The sequence below is a fragment of the Podarcis bocagei genome (assembly GCF_964188305.1).
Source record: "Podarcis bocagei genome assembly, chromosome: 4".
Classification (NCBI taxonomy): domain Eukaryota; kingdom Metazoa; phylum Chordata; class Lepidosauria; order Squamata; family Lacertidae; genus Podarcis; species Podarcis bocagei.
The window spans coordinates 99,373,065-99,393,004 of record NC_138128.1 but is presented as its reverse complement, the minus strand read 5'-3'; the positions used below and the strand labels follow the sequence as shown (position 1 = coordinate 99,393,004).

Genomic DNA, 19,940 nt, shown 5'->3' with positions numbered 1-19,940 from the left:
ATGTGAGCAAACCCTAATCCTCATTTTCTTTTTTTAATTTTTGAGGGGTTTTTTAATACAAAAAGGAGCAAAAGAAACGTACATGCTGCCCAAACAAAAGCACACAGAAATGCACTATTATTTACACAAACAAAAATCCTTCCTGCCCACAATCACTTCCCACCACCACACCCCTCGACTTCCCTCCATCACACCACAACTTCCTTATTTTTTGATACAATCATTGCACTCTTTAGATTCTGGATTTTTCTCTCTTTATAACATTCCTAGATAATGTTGTTCTTTCCGCTTTACTCCTTTAATCTAAACATATCAACATATTCAATGTTTCCATGGAGCTTTGTTTCCAGGTAGGATCACAGATGCAAACCCAAGTACAGTAATACAATATTATGCCCCTCCTAGCACATGCACAGCAGAGATGTGGCTCCTCCACTCATTCTTCTCAAAGGACGAGTTAACTGGCCTGCCCTGATAACACCTTCAGCTATACCAAATGCAAGTTTTATTTGTGTCTCCCTTGGCAAAAGTGAGTCCTCAAACAGAGTTACAGGTTGCTGTTTTCCAAGTCCTGATTTAATTTTTTTAAAGAAGTTTTTGAAGAAATCAAGAATGCATCACACCATAAATTATGGGACTTTTTAAAGCAAGTTTCTTTATTGAAGTAAACCCTTCATACATAATTATATTTTGGTAAAATCCTCTGGGACATCTTTGTGCCACTCTTGAACTCAGGAGCTCATTTTGGCCCAGTGATATTATGAAACGACTGTGACATTACAAGAATCTTATTCCAGCTCCAAACTGAACTCCATCACATATTCTGGAAAAACAAAAATAATTAGTATGATATGCAATGTACTGTAATAAATGCAATTTTAGCTTGAGATAACGCTTTACATTTTGCTGAGCTTTAAGCAGAATATTTGTCTCACTTCTTGGCTTTATGTCACTAATTAAAGATTATAGATTTCAGCTGTGATCCTATGTGCACTTACCTGGGAGTAAGCCCCACTTAAAACAGTGTAATTTGCTTCTGAACAAACATGCATATGAGCATGCTGAAATTTTCTTCTCCATTAAGCTTGACAATTAAATAGGAGCCTACTAAAATTTGCTGATGAGACCAGGTTGCATTTTTTTTGTTGTTTTCACCTAAATTCACATTGGTAGTTCTGTTTCTGAAACTGTGCTTCAACTTGGAAGCTGAATCCAATGAAACTGTGCATCCTTGATAAAAATGCACTTTCTGAGAAGAAATTTGCAGTCTAGAAATTCTCCTGGATTCCCAGGAGGCAGCAATGGCCAAGAGAGCTTTTATCAGTTACACCCTTGTGCAAATTAATTGAAACAAAGCATGTTTTCTACCTTACTCGTAATCCTGTACAGTGGTACCTCTTGTTACGTACTTAATTCATTCCGGAGGTCCATTCTTAACCTGAAACTGTTCTTAACCCGAAGCACCACTTTAGCTAATGGGGCCTGCTGCTGCTGCCGCGCCGCCACTGCACAATTTCTGTTCTCATCCTGAAGCAAAGTTCTTAACCCGAGGTACTATTTCTGGGTTAACAGAGTCTGCAACCTGAAGTGTATATAACCTGAAGCGTATGTAACCCGAGGTACCACTGTACTCAAAACAAACACGAAAAGTCAGTGGATCATTATGGTGTTGGAAGCCTGCAGCAAATAGAAGGAATGATGCGCTCACCACAATATATTGAGCAGGCATAGGCAACCTCGGCCTTCCAGATGTTTTGGGACTACAACTCCCATGGTCCTTAGCTAATAGGACCAGTGGTCAGGGATGATGGGAATTGTAGTCCCAAAACATCTGGAGAGCTGAGGTTGCCTATGCCTGATATTGAGGTTCTACGACAAAGAGTTATTCCAGAGCTGGAAAAGAGGTATCCTGACAGTACTGGGATATTGCAGCATGACCTAGCCCCCTGTCACACATCGAATGTGGTGAAGAAATTCATGACAAAGCAGCAAATCCAGGTACTTGATTAGCCAGGGAATTCCCCGGACATAAATCCCAATGAGAATTTGTGGGCTATAGGCAAAAGTCGCCTCCGTGCTGTAGACTGTACGACTATGGAGAAGCTCATTCAGGCACTGATTCAAGTGTGGTGCTGGGATCCGAAAATCAACAGTGACTGTTCGAAACTAGTAGAGTCCATGCCAAACCTTGTTCAAATGCTGCTTAAAAATAGCGGAGGTCATATCCATTACTAATGTACGTATATGTAAGTTTTGTACAATAAACTACATTGTTTGTTTCAATTAATTTGCACACAGGTGTACATCTCATATATTAACTGCACCCCTTCTCAGAGAACAAAGAACATGTCTTGGTTCTCTTGAAAATCAAATTACTCTAGTGTGTTCCATGAGACTGTCCCTAACATCATTAGCATACAACTAGGTTGACAGATGGTGCAGAAAGAAGACCAAACCAACTGTTGCTCAGCTGTGCTGGATGTTAATATGAGTATGAGTGTGACTCAAAGTGCTGTTTCTAATGCACCTATAAAGCCTTGCATTTCCCTATATCAGATTGTTTTCCCTTATCAGCCAGTGTACCCTCTTTATGATAGGTAGATGAAGTCAGGCTCTGAAAGTTTAAGGAGAAAGGCTTTTCCTGTGACATTCTCTCCAGGGAAGCAATTAAGCAACAAATCTGTCTAGTTTTAGATGACTTGGCAGGGAGAAAAGAGAATCGCTAGGGGATTTTTTTAGCTCTCTAGTATTTTTTTCATCTCATAGCTTTGCAAGTCACTGGGCCTTGAACAGAGGATATGCTATCAGCTCTTTTATGTTGGTACGCGATTAGAGAGGAGCATAGAGTGGATTTTACAGTTTTGAAGTTGTAAAGTAGCTTATTTATATTTTTTTTAACATATATATATTAGGTGGAAAGGCAATTTAGAATAACCGAACATACCTGTCCCCACTTTGTACTCCCATTGGGATACAATAATTGAGTTCTAACCGAGCAATGTTTCCAAGCCTGAGAACTATTCCAGCACCATAAGACCACCGGATGCACTCTGCTAGTTTACGAAGATGAGCCTTAGGACCTTCACCTGGGAATGGAAAGGAAGCCAATGAGAATGAGACAATAACCAAATGTTTTCATGGCCAGTAGCCCAAGTTCTGTTCCAGGTTCAAGGCAGTAAACTATTTTCAAACACTCAATTTAAAAAATATAATTTTTGCAGAAACAGTTAAAATGCCTTAAAAGGGAGGGAGGGCTCCAATGTATTTCATAGAATCATAGAATCATAGAGTTGGAAGAGACCACAAGGGCCATCGAGTCCAACCCCCTGCCAAGCAGGAAACACCATCAGAGCACTCCTGACATATGGTTGTCAAGCCTCTGCTTAAAGACCTCCAAAGTAGGAGACTCCACCACACTCCTTGGCAGCAAATTCCACTGTCGAACAGCTCTTACTGTTAGGAAGTTCTTCCTAATGTTTAGGTGGAATCTTCTTTCTTGTAGTTTGGATCCATTGCTCCGTGTCCGCTTCTCTGGAGCAGCAGAAAACAACCTTTCTCCCTCCTCTATGTGACATCCTTTTATATATTTGAACATGGCTATCATATCACCCCTTAACCTCCTCTTCTCCAGGCTAAACATGCCCAGCTCCCTTAACCGTTCCTCATAAGGCATCGTTTCCAGGCCTTTGACCATTTTGGTTGCCCTCCTCCTCTTTGCTTCTTACCATAATTAAGATTGCAGAGGTTGCCAGCGTTGAGAAAGAAGTGTGTTCTGAATAGATCTCCGAATCCTCCCCGGCCAGGCCGAAAAGGGAGAGGAGTGTACAAATGCAAACCTCCAGCCCAGTAAGCTTCACCTCCCAGGTAATCCCCTAGAAGAGTAGCACAGCACAAAATATTCGCTACATCAGCAATGCCAAGAACACTATTCAGTATAAGAAAGAGGTATCCTCCGTCACTTTAGGCTAAATCAACTTTTTTGCCATAATTGTCCATAGAAGCACTGCACACTATAAAACTTTATTGAAGGTCCTACCTGCTGGCAATGAATCACAGAACAACTTTCAGAAGAATATTGTGGGATGGCAGCAATGCCTCCTCCATATCTGGGGGTCAAGCTGGAGGCATGGGGGTTTCCAGGGCTTGGGTGAACCCTTTTCGGCTTCACCCAGGCCTGGGAAGCTTGCCTGCCTAATTACAACATCATCTTTCTTTACTATGTTGTAGGACATAGGCAGAAATACAGATACATAAAGAACACAATTTTGTCAATGCATCTTTCTGTTTGTTCACTTAAAGAAGGTAGATTTCCAGGGGACACTGAGTAACATTTTTCTGTAAAGGGGGTGGTAGGTCTGAGAAGTTTGGGAACCTCTGCCATAGAATATTAAACAGCCCAAGGTCTGGTTGAAGAGGAATGTTTTTGCCTGGCACCTAAAGACATGTAATGAAGGTGCCAGGTGATCCTCCTTAGGGAGAGCATTCCACAAATGGGGAGCCACCGCAGAAAAGGCCCATTCTCATGTTGCTACCCTCCAGATCTCTCACAGAAGAGGCACATGAAGAAGGACCTCAGGGAATGACTGCAGGGTTCAAGTGGAGAGGGGGCAGCCCTTGAAGTATTGCGGTCCTGAGCTGCTTAAGGTTTCATAGGTCAAATCCAGCACTCTGAATTGGGCCTGGAAACTAACTGGCAGTCGGGCCAGGATCGGTGTAATATGCTCAAACCGTCTAATCAGGTAGACCAACCATCTATCATCATCCTCAAGTATTCTCAGCCCATTTTCTGGGTCCTAGTAAAATTATTGACAATGATGCAGCCTACTAAAAATGTCTCAAACCTTCACTCTGTGGTCCAATGCTGTACATACTGAATCCACGCACACTTGTTGGTCCGCCAAGATAAAATCTATAAGGAAAAGAGAACCATGACTACATGTGAAGTGGCAGGCGACAAGGTGTGTTACAGCAGGCAGAAGGAACTGTACTTAACCACCTCCTCATCTCCAGATCCACCCTTTCAATATGATCAGGGCATATCCCTGATCCAGATCCACCCTTTCAATATGATCAGGGCATATCCCTAAGCGTACAGAGGTGCCACTGTCACACCTAGTTTGGCCATCCTTTGCTAAACTTTTCTGAGATGCAGGAAATGCTGCCATTAAAGCAAACTGCCAAGTAGCTTGGTTTGGAAGCCATGCAAATGAGTACCATTAAAATCAATGCTTAAAACAAATTTCTTGATGCAAGAGATGCATCATTTCTATTTACATGCTATGCCAGACAGACAATAGGCAAACGCAAAGGAAAGCAAGTGGAATTACTTACCTATCAGCAATACTTGATGGTTTGTCTCCAATAGGAACCAACATTCCACTCCAAAGAGAAGTTGATAAAACCTTTAAAGAGACAGGCAATCATAGATTGAGTAAAATACAGTCATACCTCATGTTATGTTCACTTCATGTAATGCTCTTTCAGATTACGTCCCGCGGCAACCCGGAAGTACCGGAAAGGGTTACTTCCGGGTTTCGCCACTTGCACATGTGCAGAAGCGCAAAATGACGTCATGCGCATGCACAGAAGCGGCAAATTGCAACCCGTGCATGCGTAGACAGGCAGCTGTAGGTTGCGCTCTTTTCATGTTGCGAACGGGCCTCCGGAACAGATCCCGTTCGCAACCAGAGGTACCACTGTATATGACAGATGTGCAGATAAATGTTGGAGATGTGGATCCTCAAATGCAGGTATGAAGCCTGTTTGTGGTCTTGTTCATTAAGAATGAAACCCTAGTAGTAACTAGATTAATCACACTAATAACCCATTATGTTGTAACTTTGGACCCTTTAGCAATTCTATTGTGTTATTTAGATGACTAAATAAAACAAAGAACCTGTATGGAACTTAATTGTCGCTGCCTGCATGTTAGCAGCCCCAACATGAAAGAACAATTTACCACTTACTATTAAAAAATAGTTAGCTAAAAGTTTGGAAATAAACCCACAGTTGGTTCAACTGCAGGATGGAAAAGAAAAGGAAATTTTAGGAGTAAAATGGCTCGCATTTATTGAATTTGTAAAAAATAAAAATATGTACTTTCTGAGGCAACATCAGTTGCTTCCAGAATAATAGTAATTGTTATGTTGCCCCTTTTTCATCTTAGAATTTCCAGTGGAAAATAAGTTTCAATACATTCACAACAAATTGAAAGGCTGTCCAGGGGCGGTATAAATGACAGGTTGGCTCCACATAACCCAGCTCCAACCCCTGAGCCACTTTCATATTGTGGAGCCTTTTAAAAGAAGGGCTAGTTTCCTATACTGCACTTTTAAAAAATCAAAAGGGCACAAATAGATGGATTTCTCTAGATTGTACCTATATACTGCAAATTATGGTCAGGAGCCAAGAGTTGCCTAATGCTGAGCAAAGGGTTATGCCATTCTCTCTCTCTCTCTCTCTCTCTCTCTCTCTCTCACACACACACACACACACACACACACTCCAACACAAACACACATTCAAACTGGCTTCTTAGAACAAGAAACCACCCCAACACAACACTAACTGCTTCTGAAACTCCCTCAAGTTTCAAAACTTACGTGACAATTATCACACCTGCATTTTCCATGTTAGGAAAATGCACACATTTTCTATATTCTAATATGCAGGCTGAACTGATTCCAACTGAACTGCTAAATGCTGTATTTAAAACAATTTGTAACTTTAAAAAGATACATTATTTCATTTGGGGGTTTTTTTAAAGGTACTATGATATGAATCGTTTACTCCCAATAGCACCAAGTACTTACTGAATCCCACAAGAGCTTCTTGTTAAACTGAAGTTCAAAGTCCTCTTTCAGAAAACTCACATCACCACCGGTATAGCCAGCCAACTCCTAAAATACCAAACAGACTCTTTTGAAGACAGAAATATAAATACAAAAACACATTTCCACACGAATCACTTGTTGTTTTATTATTTTGGTGGTACTATATATTAAACAAAATATTGATTTGAAGGCTAGCTCAATCAGGCAGGGAGCTGAAGTGTACAGGACTTCAACCAATAGTGCCATATTTTGCATACATATTGCAAATATAAAACACCCACCCACAGCTGTTTTCCAGAACCTGATAATACCTGGTTTATTTTCAGCAAAGCACCTCGTCTCGGCAAGATTGAAGAGTTACGAGAATCAATTACCATGGCGTGCTATAAACAAACACACATATGAAATGTTATAAGGTAGGAACAGTCAACTATGACATTCCTTTTTCCTGAATTGCATAGAATCTTATTGGAGATAGAGGAAAAAATTATTCATCACTACTCGTTTGGGCAAACATTCTACTAAACTCTTAACGTGATACTGCATAATCAAAATTATCTAGCAATAAAAGGCTCATCCTTAATTCTGAATTTTACTAAGTAGTTTTGTAGACTAAGCATACACTGAGCATTTCAACATGAAGCTACTACATTATGTGTAAACTATGGCCAAGATCCAATTCCTTACACTGAGTGGCTGCAATCCTTGTGACAACTGCCAGTTATCCAACTGTGCACAAGCAACTGAGTATGAATATGCATGTGAAACTGCAAAGGAGATATTTGTTCTTCCATCTGCAGTTTGCTGGATCACAGCAAGACTACCAGCCACTGCAACGTTAGCTCTGTCTCAGCAAGTGAAGAGAGAGAGGCGTACTTACTTATTGATATGTGGAAGAAAAGGAAACTCTTACAATATTCAGTTCCCTCCCATGTGAGAGAATGTGGGGGATACCTCCCTTAAAATGATGCTCCCCTGACTAATTAGCAATGGCATATTTTTAGTCAAGTAAACATTCTGATAGATCAATTGAACCTTGCAGCTCTTATCGTGCATAAATATACAATTGCCACTTCAGCTATTTGCATATGAAAAACCAACTGCTATTAAGAAAGTTGTGTCTATCTTCATGTTAGGAAATGTACCCTTACAATGAACTGAAAATATTAGGTATGTAGTGAAACCTTATAACAATAACATAAGTCGATAATTATAAATATAAAAGTATATATAAATGAAAAGATGCTGTAATCTGAAATATAGATATATATCATTCAGTACAAAAATCAGCTTTCCTCATATCAGTGTAGACTCGAATCTCTATTGCTCTTGGGCAAGAATGGACAACAGGTGTCATAAGGAACTATTAATTCAGCACTATTGCATTTGGCTTAATTAATGCGGTACTATTCGTCAGCATTTGTCATACTTCAAAAATTCATATTCCAAATAGCAGAAGCTTACAGACACAGACGACTTGAGTGAATGTCCACTTTCTTCTCGGACAGAAAATGATGCTGTTCTTGCAAGACAGCCAAGCTCCCTCCAGACACCCTCCCATTTTAGCGTGTGGTTGGTCTTCCATATGGGAAACTGTAAAAGAAACAATTTCTTTAATTATGAATGAGAAAACATTTACATATTTTCAGCATCTTTCACATATATCTTTATGAGCCGGAGCACTGGGTTTACTGGCAATGCAGCCAGCCTTAGAAGAGCCAACTCAGACTATAGGAGCTGCTGCTAAGGTACTTTGCTTTGACGGTCTCCTCCCAGGTTCACCTGGCTTCTCTCTTGAGGGCAGGTGCTAGCCAGGGTGAGCTGGCTTTTTGTGAGGAAGGTGCTGGGCTGCTAGCTCCTTTCAAGAGAGTTGCTAGGCTCTCAGCTGGACTGGAGCCGAGGCAAGCAGCAGGCATCAGCTAATTCAAGTGAATTCTCACAGAAAGGAGATGCTGGGGTTTTGAAATCCATGCAAGGATTTGCCAGTTCCAGGAGGCAGCACTGGAGCAACAACGGAGCAGGAGAAGTATCAGTGACTGCATCTACTTCATTTTTAAAATGCTGCCTCCATTGCCTTCTGCTCCCCCACCTCAATTTTAGCAATGCAGAAGATGAAGCAAGAAGATGAGAGAGAAAGGAAAGGTTAAGTCTATCATGCCCAGCACAAATATTTCCTCCTCCTGAGTTTTCTGCAATCTTCAAAAAACTTGAGAGAGAAAACTTGGTTTGAGTGAGGGGCAGCTGCCAGACAGAGAGGCACTGTCACTGCAGATAAACTAAATTTGTGGATTTCTCTTTCCCCAGCCAAACCATAAAGAAGTAGTGCTATTTTACCTACATTGAATTCTGTTGATATTCCTCTATCAGTTTCACGAAGAGAACTCCAAGGAAATTGTCCAGTTACTTTATACAGATTGAGAGAAAAGCTAGAAACATAACATTGAGATTTGGATTACTACAACAAAGAAAGGAGCTGAAGAACAAGTGTTTCATAAGATCACACCTATGGCACTGCTTAACTTTGCCTATAGCAGATAAAAAGAACTCTTTACTTGGCAAGCAGGACAAGGCTGTATGGCTCTGCCACATTTGTCATTGTAAAATCCTTAAAGGAAAGATGTTAAGATTGCACTCGTGGTTCAAGTTCCTGGACCTCCAAACTAACCTTCTGTGCTGTAAGATCAACAATCCTATTTCACCATATGCCTCACAGACACTCTCTGTCTCTTACTAAATGAGCCAGGAAGGCAGAGATGAAATGCTAGCAGAATGGTGGTTCACCACTAGCAGGACAGGAGCCTAGCGCCAGCTATGCCTTCAAGCTAGAACTGGAGCCCTTAAGTTAGATCTAAATAGCTAAACCACAGAAGAATTGCTTACAATAGTACTGTACAAAATCCTTTAATAGCTTAAAAACCAATTAATAAGTTGGTTACAGAAAATGGAAGATAATTCTCATATGTCATCATTAATCAACTTAATTAACTTTCAGTGTTAACAGTGAAATGCAGATAGTTGTACAAGGAGCCGCACAAGCTTAGCACTCCACAGCAGCTGTCTCTTAAAGTGCTGGCAGCCGAGACATCTACATTAACTTTCTGAACAGAACTATTTGATGAGAAAAGGCAATTTACCATTTTACCATGAAATTTTACTGTTTTTGGATTTGACAAAAACTGTGGAAAGCTTAAGAACATATGGGAGGGATGAAACAAACTGAGCTGCCTTTCATTATCTTTGTGCGAGTGGACAGATATACAGCTGTTAGCGCAGACTAGATTTACTTGCAAACATGTCAAAACAGAATGATACTGTATTTGACTTAGCATTAGCTGAAACAAGAGATAGAAGCTAAACAGCAAGATATCTTGCTCACTTTCTCCAAAGTTTCTATGGAAAAACATGGAAAAACCTAATTAATGCAGAATTAGTTCCAATGTAATACTTGTAATCCAATGTAATGCAGAATTAGTTCCAATGTAATACTTTGCACACATGGTGTGAGGAATCACTGCCCTGTATGTATACATGTAAAAAATATAGTTGGATGCATCACCCAAAATGTTTGCTCAAAAAAATCTCCTGGGCTAAAGCTAGATACAGTATTTTTAATAATGATAATAATAAAGTTGTGAAACTGACTTTCTATCCATGGGAATAACTCCAAAAAGCCATACCCAGTTTGGGCATTAACATGTTCTACTGAGGCTTGGTGATCAAGAAGACATCACCAGAGGGGAGTTTTCCCAGCTGCTGAAAGCCTGGCAAGGCAACAGTAGCAGATAGTAGCAGAGAAGAATCATAGAGTTGGAAGAGACCACAAGGGCCATCGAGTCCAACCCCCTGCCAAGCAGGAAACACCATCAGAGCACTCCTGACATATGGTTGTCAAGCCTCTGCTTAAAGACCTCCAAAGAAGGAGACTCCACCACACTCCTTGGCAGCAAATTCCACTGTCGAACAGCTTTTACTGTCAGGAAGTTCTTCCTAATGTTTAGGTGGAATCTTCTTTCCTAAACATTAGGAAGAACTTCCTGACATTAGGAAGAACCTTCCTGAAGAAGGACTTTATGCATGACTTCAACAGCAATGGCAGCTGGGAGGCCAGAGAACCAGCAACATCTGATGCCCATCTGCCTGGTAAGACCTACAGCAGTCAAGAAATGTCCCATTCAAGGAAAAGCATAGGAGAGAATGAAAACTTAGGACTAAATTCTACCATGTAAACTGCCTTAAGAACTCTTTTGTTGGAACTAAGGAAGCATAGATTCTAAAAGTGCAAGACACTGGGTTGTATCCAATGTGGAGCTTCTGTTTCCTCTCCAGCCACAACACACATACCCCAACATTTGTCCAGATCCCCCAAGCCTCCAGAGTTACAGTACACAGGGGTGAGTGGGTGGAGCAGACAGAAGAATAAGCTCTGTTGTTCACCTAAGTCCACAGAGTTGAACTGGGTATGGCCCAATCTGTTGACACGTGCCTTAAAATATTTGCTAACAGTCATAACAGTGAAAGCTGTTACCAACCACTCTCAGTGTGACCAACTGCGGATGAGAGTGAACGTATTGAGTATTGGGGTCGCTACCTTAAGTAGCTCATCTTTCAAAAAATGGGGTGTATACTGGTGATTTTATTGTCCTTTGCTGCACACCACTTACAATACATTTTCAAGGGTCTAGGGTTTTTCTAAATAGATGTACATAGCATTGAAACCTTACTACATTCTGAAGGTATCTTACTTTCTTTCGAAGTGACCAGGCTGTGGTTTGAAGAAAGAGAGACCATATGAAGTTTCCTTTGTGCCATAGGAGAACTGAAATGTCACCTTCTCGGCACGTCCAAATATATTCGGGAGTTTGAGTCCAAGTACCTGCAAGAGCCAGAATAAGCACTGAAGCATGTACAACTTTGCCAAGACACTTGCGCACTTAACTGTTTTCTGTAGTTTTTTGCTGCACACAAATGTTTCCAGTGGCAAAGGATACCTGCTCTGCACCCCCCTTTAAATGTTTATTATCACTATGCTACCCCAACTGGGCTCTGGCATTGAGCAGGTTCCAGGTGCCATCTTGGTCTATCTGTCCCCCTCAATGTCCCAGAAGCCATTTGGGGGCATGGGAAGAGAAATATGACCACTGTCACAGAAAGCACAGCCCACAGAGCTGCAATGGTGAGAAGCCTGGGGGGGGGGAATGTGGGGGGGAGGAACTCACCTTCTGCGAGCTCCCTTGCAGAAGCTGTGACTACAGCCCATTGCTCTTTGTGACATTTTAAACAGTGTGAATTTTAAAACCCAGTTAATATTAGAGTTACTAACCCATATTTCCCCAAACCTTCATGGAAACTTTGCAGTTTTCAAGTACTTAAAATATCCCTTTTATCATTATCTCAAGCTTCTCCATAAAAAAAATCCAGATAAATATATTATACACCATAGGTAAAGTACCAGTGAACATACTGCTGTCAAATGTATGAAAAATGAGAAAACACATAAATCATTGCAAGTTTCTCAAATTGGAACCCTAAAGCATTTTTTTGTAATTTTCACACAGATCATGTTCTAAATTTACAGAAGCATCAGTTTTTGAAAACATGTAAATTTCCTGACTACAAGCTTCTGATTTCAACTGAAACCTCCCTTCATTGAATCTCATAACAAGATGACATTATATAATAATAAGCACTCAATTGAAAAAATTGTGTTTTCAGCTTGGAATAAGATATTGCAATTATTTACAGTCTCAGCATATTTCTACACAATAAAAGCAGTCAAGAGATCAGAGATTTCTAGGACAACTGTAGAATAAACAGAAAAAAAATGAACGCATACACATCTCATTTATTTTAATGGAACTCTCATTCCAAATAAATGTATTTATGATTGGAGAGGGAAATCTGTTTTACCAAAATTAATTTAAATCATTTATGATAAACTAGCATATATCATATCACCACAACTTAGATTGCAGGAGGTTGTTAAGCAGGTCATACCATGCTCCCTTCATTATTGCCAACCATAGTATTATAACTTCCAGTTAATCTTCTCAGTTCTGTTACTTCAAATGTTACATCTAAACCATTTGGAAGGGCATCATCTCCTAAATACACAGACAGACGTATTAGTAAAGAAAACAATTTTTAAAATCCAGTTTGACATTTCTAATTATTAAAATACAGTGTTTCTTAAGTAGCTTCTTAAAATACTTTAAATAACATATGTAATACCTAAATTAAGTTCTCACAGTTAAATACACCACTCAGAAAAATGCCTTCACAGAAGCTAATACCGCAAATAGATTCATCCCATGCATTTGACTTTCTATAACACTAAACACTGTTTGGTTCAAACTATGAACACTTAACAGTGGAATTGAAGATTTAAGCACAAACCTCACAGATCAGGACAGGAGCAGAGATATGTGTGCCTTACCATACTTCCCTCCAGCCTCTTATAACATTTCCTTTATTTTTATTATCATAATTAATTTATTAATCACTCTCTAAACAATCATCCCAAGGTGATGTATAATAATAAAAAACAGCAGCAAAAGTTTTTTAAAAAACAACTAGCTGATACATTTAAAACAAAACTAAAGCAATACAGAACAGACACTCATGGCAAGGACCCATTCATCCAGCTGGGAAAGCTGTGAGGAGGGGGGCGGGAATCTTTGATTGTCTTCATAATGTACAAATAGTGGTGCCTGTCGTATCTGAACAGGAATGCTATTCCACAGAACAGGGACAGCTACACTAAAATCCCTGCTCCAAGTTACTGCAGAGAAGGCTTCTAAGATCTTGGAACTTGCAGGAGAAGTTTCCCCACAGACCACAAGGCCCACGAAACCTGATATTGCTGTATAGGGCCTTACATGTTAGTTTCAAAACCTTGAACTCAGCCTGGCAGGAGACTTGGCAGCTAGTGCAAATCCTACAAGCAGGGTGTTCTATGCTGGCAGTCGTCTGCCCACAAACGCACCTCCAGAGCCCCACACAGAGTGCACTGGAGTAATCCAACTGTGAGGTTACCAATGCATGGACAGGCTGTCCCGATCCAGTCCTGGTACTTCTTTCTAGTACTGGGTCTTCTACCCTCACAATTTCAGCTGATTAATAAGGGAAAGTATGTATCAACCTTCACTATCCATTTATCCTGTGAAGGTTTTGGACTACAACTCCCATTATTCCTGATTATGTGTCATAGTAGGTGGTGCTGATGGAAGTTGCAGTCCAAACCCTCTGGAGGGCACCAATCTAGGAAAGGCTGGACTAGATGGCAGCAAACCAGCACCATGTTTTAATTGGGGGCAAGCTCAGTGCCAAGGCTAGCACTACACAAACAGTTATAGAACTCAATGAAAACAAATACAACCTGTCACCCTGATGGATACTTTGCTGCTTGATATCTATATATTGAAACTAAGCATTCCATTCATTTATACTAACTAGAACTACTGAGAAGGTCACATGTATAAAACAGTCTGTCCTATCAAAGGAGGGATAGCCAATTTTAGTTATGCTCAGACCTACTGGAATCAACGGATTTAGGTAACTTAACACCCATTTATTTCAATGGTTCTCCTGCAAGAGTTACTTATTTTAACCTCCTTCAAAGTATTTAAGTTTTACACATATTAAACTACTATAAAGCTATATTAAAACTCACGGAAAAACAAATCACACACACTGATAATTACCTTGACACGTATCAATTAGAACATCCACCTGTCTAAAAATTCCTAGACGGAGGAGCTTTTCACGAGCTTCATGGGACTTCCTCATAACCTTCAAAATATTTAAGGTTTAGCTTTGCACCTTAATGACTAAATGTTCAACAGTTATTTGCCAAATGCATACATTCATTATCTCACATACTGCTCTACATTTTCATTACACAAACGGGAATTCCAAGACACAGAGTGGACCTCACATAAATCAGTTTAGCATCCAACCCCAACATGTATAAATAACTAAACTCAAAAAGTAATAACAGGAATTCATGAGGCTTACGTCTGCAAGAGCAAGACTGCAGTTTAGCACCATATTTATACACTGGAATATCTGCTTATAAAGAATACCCAGGTTTCTGTTAAAGCATGTTTTGCAATATTGTTTTGGCATGTCAGTTTGTATAGCCTATAAACCTGCTGCGTCAAGGCCTTATGTCGGCTACTGCTAAGCTTTTCTGTCTAGTGTTGGTGTTTTGTGTACTGAGGTGTTGTTATATTTTGAATGTCATTTTTAACCTTTTTCTTAACCTAGATTGTAAATTGTCAAGAGATGCCCTGTGCTAAGTGACTTAAACCAGGCACAGACAAACTCAGCCCTCCAGATGTTTTGGGTCTACAATTCCCATCATCCCTGACCACTGGTCCTGTTAGCTAGGGATCGTAGGAGTTGTAGTCCCAAAACATCTGGAGGGCCACGTTTGCCTATGCCTGACCTAAACAATAACATAATAGTAATATTAAACAAGGATCCTGACATTTTTAGACTTCACAGTATTTTCAAGCTTTTGAGTTTCAGGATTTCACTACTTACATCAATGAGGTCTTTAGCCTTGAATACGTCACCAATTTCATACATGATAATGTCATCTTTAGTCCTTCCAAGTCCATCAAAGTGCACATGTTGAACCACAACCTAAAGATTAAGATGGTTCATTGTCTCATCATGAATCAAAGTCAAGAATTTTAAGTGGCAAAAACAGCATCATTATTAAACAGGTTTTTGCATTATTTTGTGGATGAAGCCCATATTTTACCAGCTTCCTTGCAAGAATATCATAGGGACTTTGTCAAAAACCCTACTGAAATCAAGATACACTATGTCCACAGCATTCCCCTTATTCACCAAGCTTGTAACTCCATCAAAAAAGAAATGAGATTCGTCTGGAATGACTTATTTTTGAGAAACCCATGATGAGTCTTAGTAACCACAGCATCATTTTCTAAGTGCTTACAAACCAATTCTTGAATTTTTGTTCTAGGACCTTTCCTGGTATTGATGTCAAACTCACCAGTCGGTAGTTATGTGGGTCTTCTTTTTTCCCCCCTTTCGAAGATGGAGACATTTGCCCACCTCTAGTTTGCAGGTACATCACCTGTTCTCTAAGAATTTTCTTTACACAATTGTTTACTAATACCTGAAGAGAATTATTCATTGCTAAATGGTAAGAATTCTGCTCCTACTAAAATTATGACTATGTTACAATGACTGTTAAACAGAAAGACAATGGGGTATCCCAATACTCACATCTTTATTTTCCAGTATTTCCTGTTTGGTTTCTGGCTCAACTTCAACCAGTTCAGCTTCTTCCCCTATAGCACCAAAATCAGGTCCGCTCATTGGAAGAGGCTCCAAACTCTGAACAGGATAAAATTGAGTTAAACTGGATTTAGTTTTTCAAGTCCTCAAGTATTTATAGTGATTCTTACCATTCCATCCACCTTACCATAAAAGGGTGCAGTCTTGTGCAGTTGTGTTCCCAGAATCTATATATGTGTCTCCCCATGCAGTTTCATTATGCAAGAGTGGTAAAGGAATGGTATCCAATTAAGTCATAAACAGAGTAGACTCACTGAAAGTGGCAGGCTTACATTATTTAAACCCAGTTGTTTCAATAGTGGATATCACTCATAATGTATACTGCATAAGATAAGCCTGTCAGTCAGCTCAGTTGGAGAGAATGTAGTGCAGATAAAGCTAAGGTTGTGGGTTCGAGCCCATCCAGGCCAGCTGTATATTCCTGCATATTCCTAGATAAACCTTGGGGTATCTTCCAACTTTACATTGCTACGATTCTAATTGCCATACACAGTATTACATTTTTCAGTTTGCCTTTTTATTTTACAATGCACTTGGTCAGTATAAGTGCTATTTAGAGAATGAGTATCTCACAGAACTCAGAAGGGTAATTTAATAAAGAAAGATCGTTCACGAAGATTTTAAGGAGGTATATATTTTTAGACGTAACCTGCATTGGTCATTTATGTTTGGGATGTGGCTCTCATTCCATTATAGACACCTATGGTGCTGGCTGTGTTGTCCCTCTTTGACTAGCTGACACAAGCTGCATAAAACTTTAATTTCCAAAATCCTAAATTCATTTCAATATGAGACCACTGGAAACTGTCACCCTATACTTAAGGTACTTTTGAACGTGAGCTTTAAATGTATACTTTGAATAGCCCTGTAAAACTTCACCCACCTCTATTCTTTTCAGACAGCTACTTTGAAATAAAGGTACACTATTAATGCTGCAACAGAGAAGCTTCAGATTTTGTAATCCAGTGTGTGGTGGGGGAGTAAATTAAATACAAATTGTCATTTGGGTTAATGTATCATTTTGATTCTCTAATATGCAGGGATGGGATTGCCAATTTTTTGAAGGAATTTGAAGACACTATGAAACAATACTGATATAAAAATGTTTGGAATATAGCTTTGGTTGAAAAGTTGGCAACAACATTGGCCAGGATGACTAAAAAGAGGGATAGTTAAAGATCAGAATGATTTCATTTTGTAATGCACATGAATAAGAAAATGAATGATGTAATGCTGCCATCTCCGTATGCTACTTTGTGGAACACAGCTGTTTATTTTTCATGTAGCAACATTTGCCATCTTTCTACTGTACGTTATAGAGCAATTGTGGGGGTTTTGCTGTGTCTATTAGCCTCTGGAACTAAGTTTTATTTACATTTTAAGTTATGGTCAGAAATTTATGTTTTAAGTTTTTGGGGTTTTTGCATGTTTCTATGCATAAAATAACAATATTTTTTTTAAGTTAGATTTTTCTAAGACCTCGAATTACCTGTTCAGTTGTAGCTGTTTGTTATTGCTCTGTCTACATTTTTGCAGTTCACTTTATGCTTAATTTGTATACTTATGCTACTGTAGGAATCTCACTAGAAATCACAGAATTGTAGAGTTGGAAGGGACCCTGAGGGTCCTCTAGTCCAACCCCCTGCAACGCAAGAATCAAAACTACAGCATCCCTGACAGATGGGTCGTCCAACCTTTGCTTTAAAAAAAACCCCAAAAAGCAAGATCACTGCCTTCTGAGGGAGTTGGAATAGCTCTTGCTGTGAGAAACATCTTCCTGATGTTTAAGATGCAAAGTGTAGGTGCCACCTCCAAGTCAGTGTGACGCATGTGGGTGTGTCATGAAGACTTTCCATTCACAACAGGTGTGTAAATACTGTGCTGCCAAGGAAAGCACTGCAGTCCCACCGGAGACGCCATCACAGGCAGCACCACTTTGGAGAATTATAAGGCTCCTTAGGGGAAGCAGGAGCCTCCCAGGCTCCACGCAAGCCAGTCCAAGTCAGCTGGCCAAAACCCCTCCGCTCCCTCCTCCTTCCTTGTTCCAAAGGCTTGAGGCACCAGAGCATGTGCAAAGTCCACCACTACCCAAGGAAGGAAGGAAGCCTGGAGTGGAGGCACCGGATTCCACAGCGCACCCAGAGCAGCCTTCATGCAAGGAGGCAGGCAGGCAGGCGCGCACCCCCTTCACGGGCGCCTTTGCACATTCTCAAGGTCACACTCTGCACATGCTCAGAAAAACGCTGCTCGGAATGTTCGGTATTGTTTTTAAGGAGAGCCCTAAAAAGGGGGTGGGGAATCTGCACATGCTCAGAAGAACGCAGATCAGAATAGACAGTATCCTTTTCAGGTGGCGGCCGTAAAAAAACCCAATGACAATAATCCTAGGAGGAGGAATTCTTCACATGCTCAGAAGAACGCTGTCCAGGGTGGCCGGGCGTTGTTTTAGCGGAGGGGCGCGGCCCCGGTGCGCGCGTGCACGTGAGGGCGCGCGGGGCTGCGGGTGTCTCCGCTCCCTTGGCGGCCCCGATCCCTCCTCCGCCCAAGGTCGCCGCCCTCGCCCGCGGGGCCGGGCGCTCCTTACCCGCGCGTGGACGGTGCCCATGGCCGCCTCTCAGCGACGCCGAGCGGCAGAGCGAGCGGGAGAGCCGGCGAGGGAGCGGCGGGCCAGGGAAGAAGCGCCGCGACGGTCCCTCAGGAGGAGAAGCTGCAGCAGCGCGGGGCGGCGGCCATGACAGGAAAGCGCGTCGGCGGCAGAACGAGTCTGATTGGCCAGGCCGGGGCGGAAGGGGGCGGGGACTGAAGGAGGAGCGCACGGAAAGGAAGGGCGCCGAGACCGTAGATAAAAGAAACGTGGGGGGCGAAGAGAGATGAATAGCCGCGAGCTTCCGGGATGTATGAGGATGTAGCTAGCGGCAGGGCCGGCCCTCCCACGAGGCAAGACAAGGCCACTGCCTCGGGCAGCAGGGTCCGCAGGGGGGCAGCGGATCCCCATGCAGAATCCAAGGCGCGCAGGAGTTGTAAGAGTGGGCAGGGACCCCCGAGGGTCATCTATAACAACAACAACAACAACAACAACAACAACAACAACAACAACAACAACAACAACAACAACAACAATAATAATAATAATAATTTATTATTTATACCCCGCCCATCTGGCTGGGTTTCCCCAGCCACTCTGGGCGGCTTCCAAAAGAATATTAAAATACTGTGATACATCAAACATTAAAAGCTTCCCTAAACAGGGCTGCCTTCAGATGTCTTCTAAAAGTCTGGTAGTTGTTGTTCTCTTTGACATCTGGTGGGAGGGCGTTCCACAGGGAGGGCGCCACTACTGAGAAGGCCCTCTGCCTGGTTCCCTCTAACTTGGCTTCTCGCAGTGAGGGAACCACCAGAAGGCCCTCGGTGCTGGACCTCAGTGTCCGGGTAGAATGATGGGGGTGGAGACGCTCCTTCAGACAAACCCCGCTGCCATGCAGGAATCCCAACTCGCGTCAGATACGGGACCCGAGTGGACCCTGCTTCGCTTTTGCAGATGCGCGGGGAGCCGATATGCGCTTCGCCTCCGGTGCCCCCATCTCTCGGGCACTCGGGTTCACGTCTGAACCCTACGTCTGTCCCCCCGGGTGCTGACCGTGGAAATTGGGCGGTTTGGCGTCGCGGGAAGAAGCGGCTGCGCGCCTCCTCCAGCAAAAAGGTGGGAGGCGGCGCGAAAGCGCCTGCTGTGCTGTCCAGCTCCAATTTAAAAAGAGAGGTATTTTAAATAGCGCTTTT

The 19,940-nt window shown here is 41.6% G+C and overlaps 1 protein-coding gene across 1 annotated transcript; it reads right to left on the bottom strand.

The window, feature by feature from the left end:
* Positions 1–629: 629 nt before the first annotated feature.
* Positions 630–18,917, bottom strand: SAMM50 (SAMM50 sorting and assembly machinery component). The gene is made up of 15 exons (XM_081192058.1): positions 18,748–18,917; positions 16,092–16,202; positions 15,378–15,479; positions 14,534–14,621; positions 12,828–12,934; positions 11,576–11,706; positions 9,172–9,259; positions 8,298–8,426; positions 7,145–7,216; positions 6,813–6,899; positions 5,332–5,402; positions 4,842–4,909; positions 3,726–3,872; positions 2,945–3,086; positions 630–823 (listed from the first exon to the last, which is right to left on the bottom strand). The coding sequence occupies exons 1-15, from the start codon at positions 18,766–18,768 to the stop codon at positions 778–780; spliced, it is 1,410 nt and encodes a 469-aa protein (XP_081048184.1). The 5' UTR covers positions 18,769–18,917; the 3' UTR covers positions 630–777.
* Positions 18,918–19,940: the final 1,023 nt, after the last annotated feature.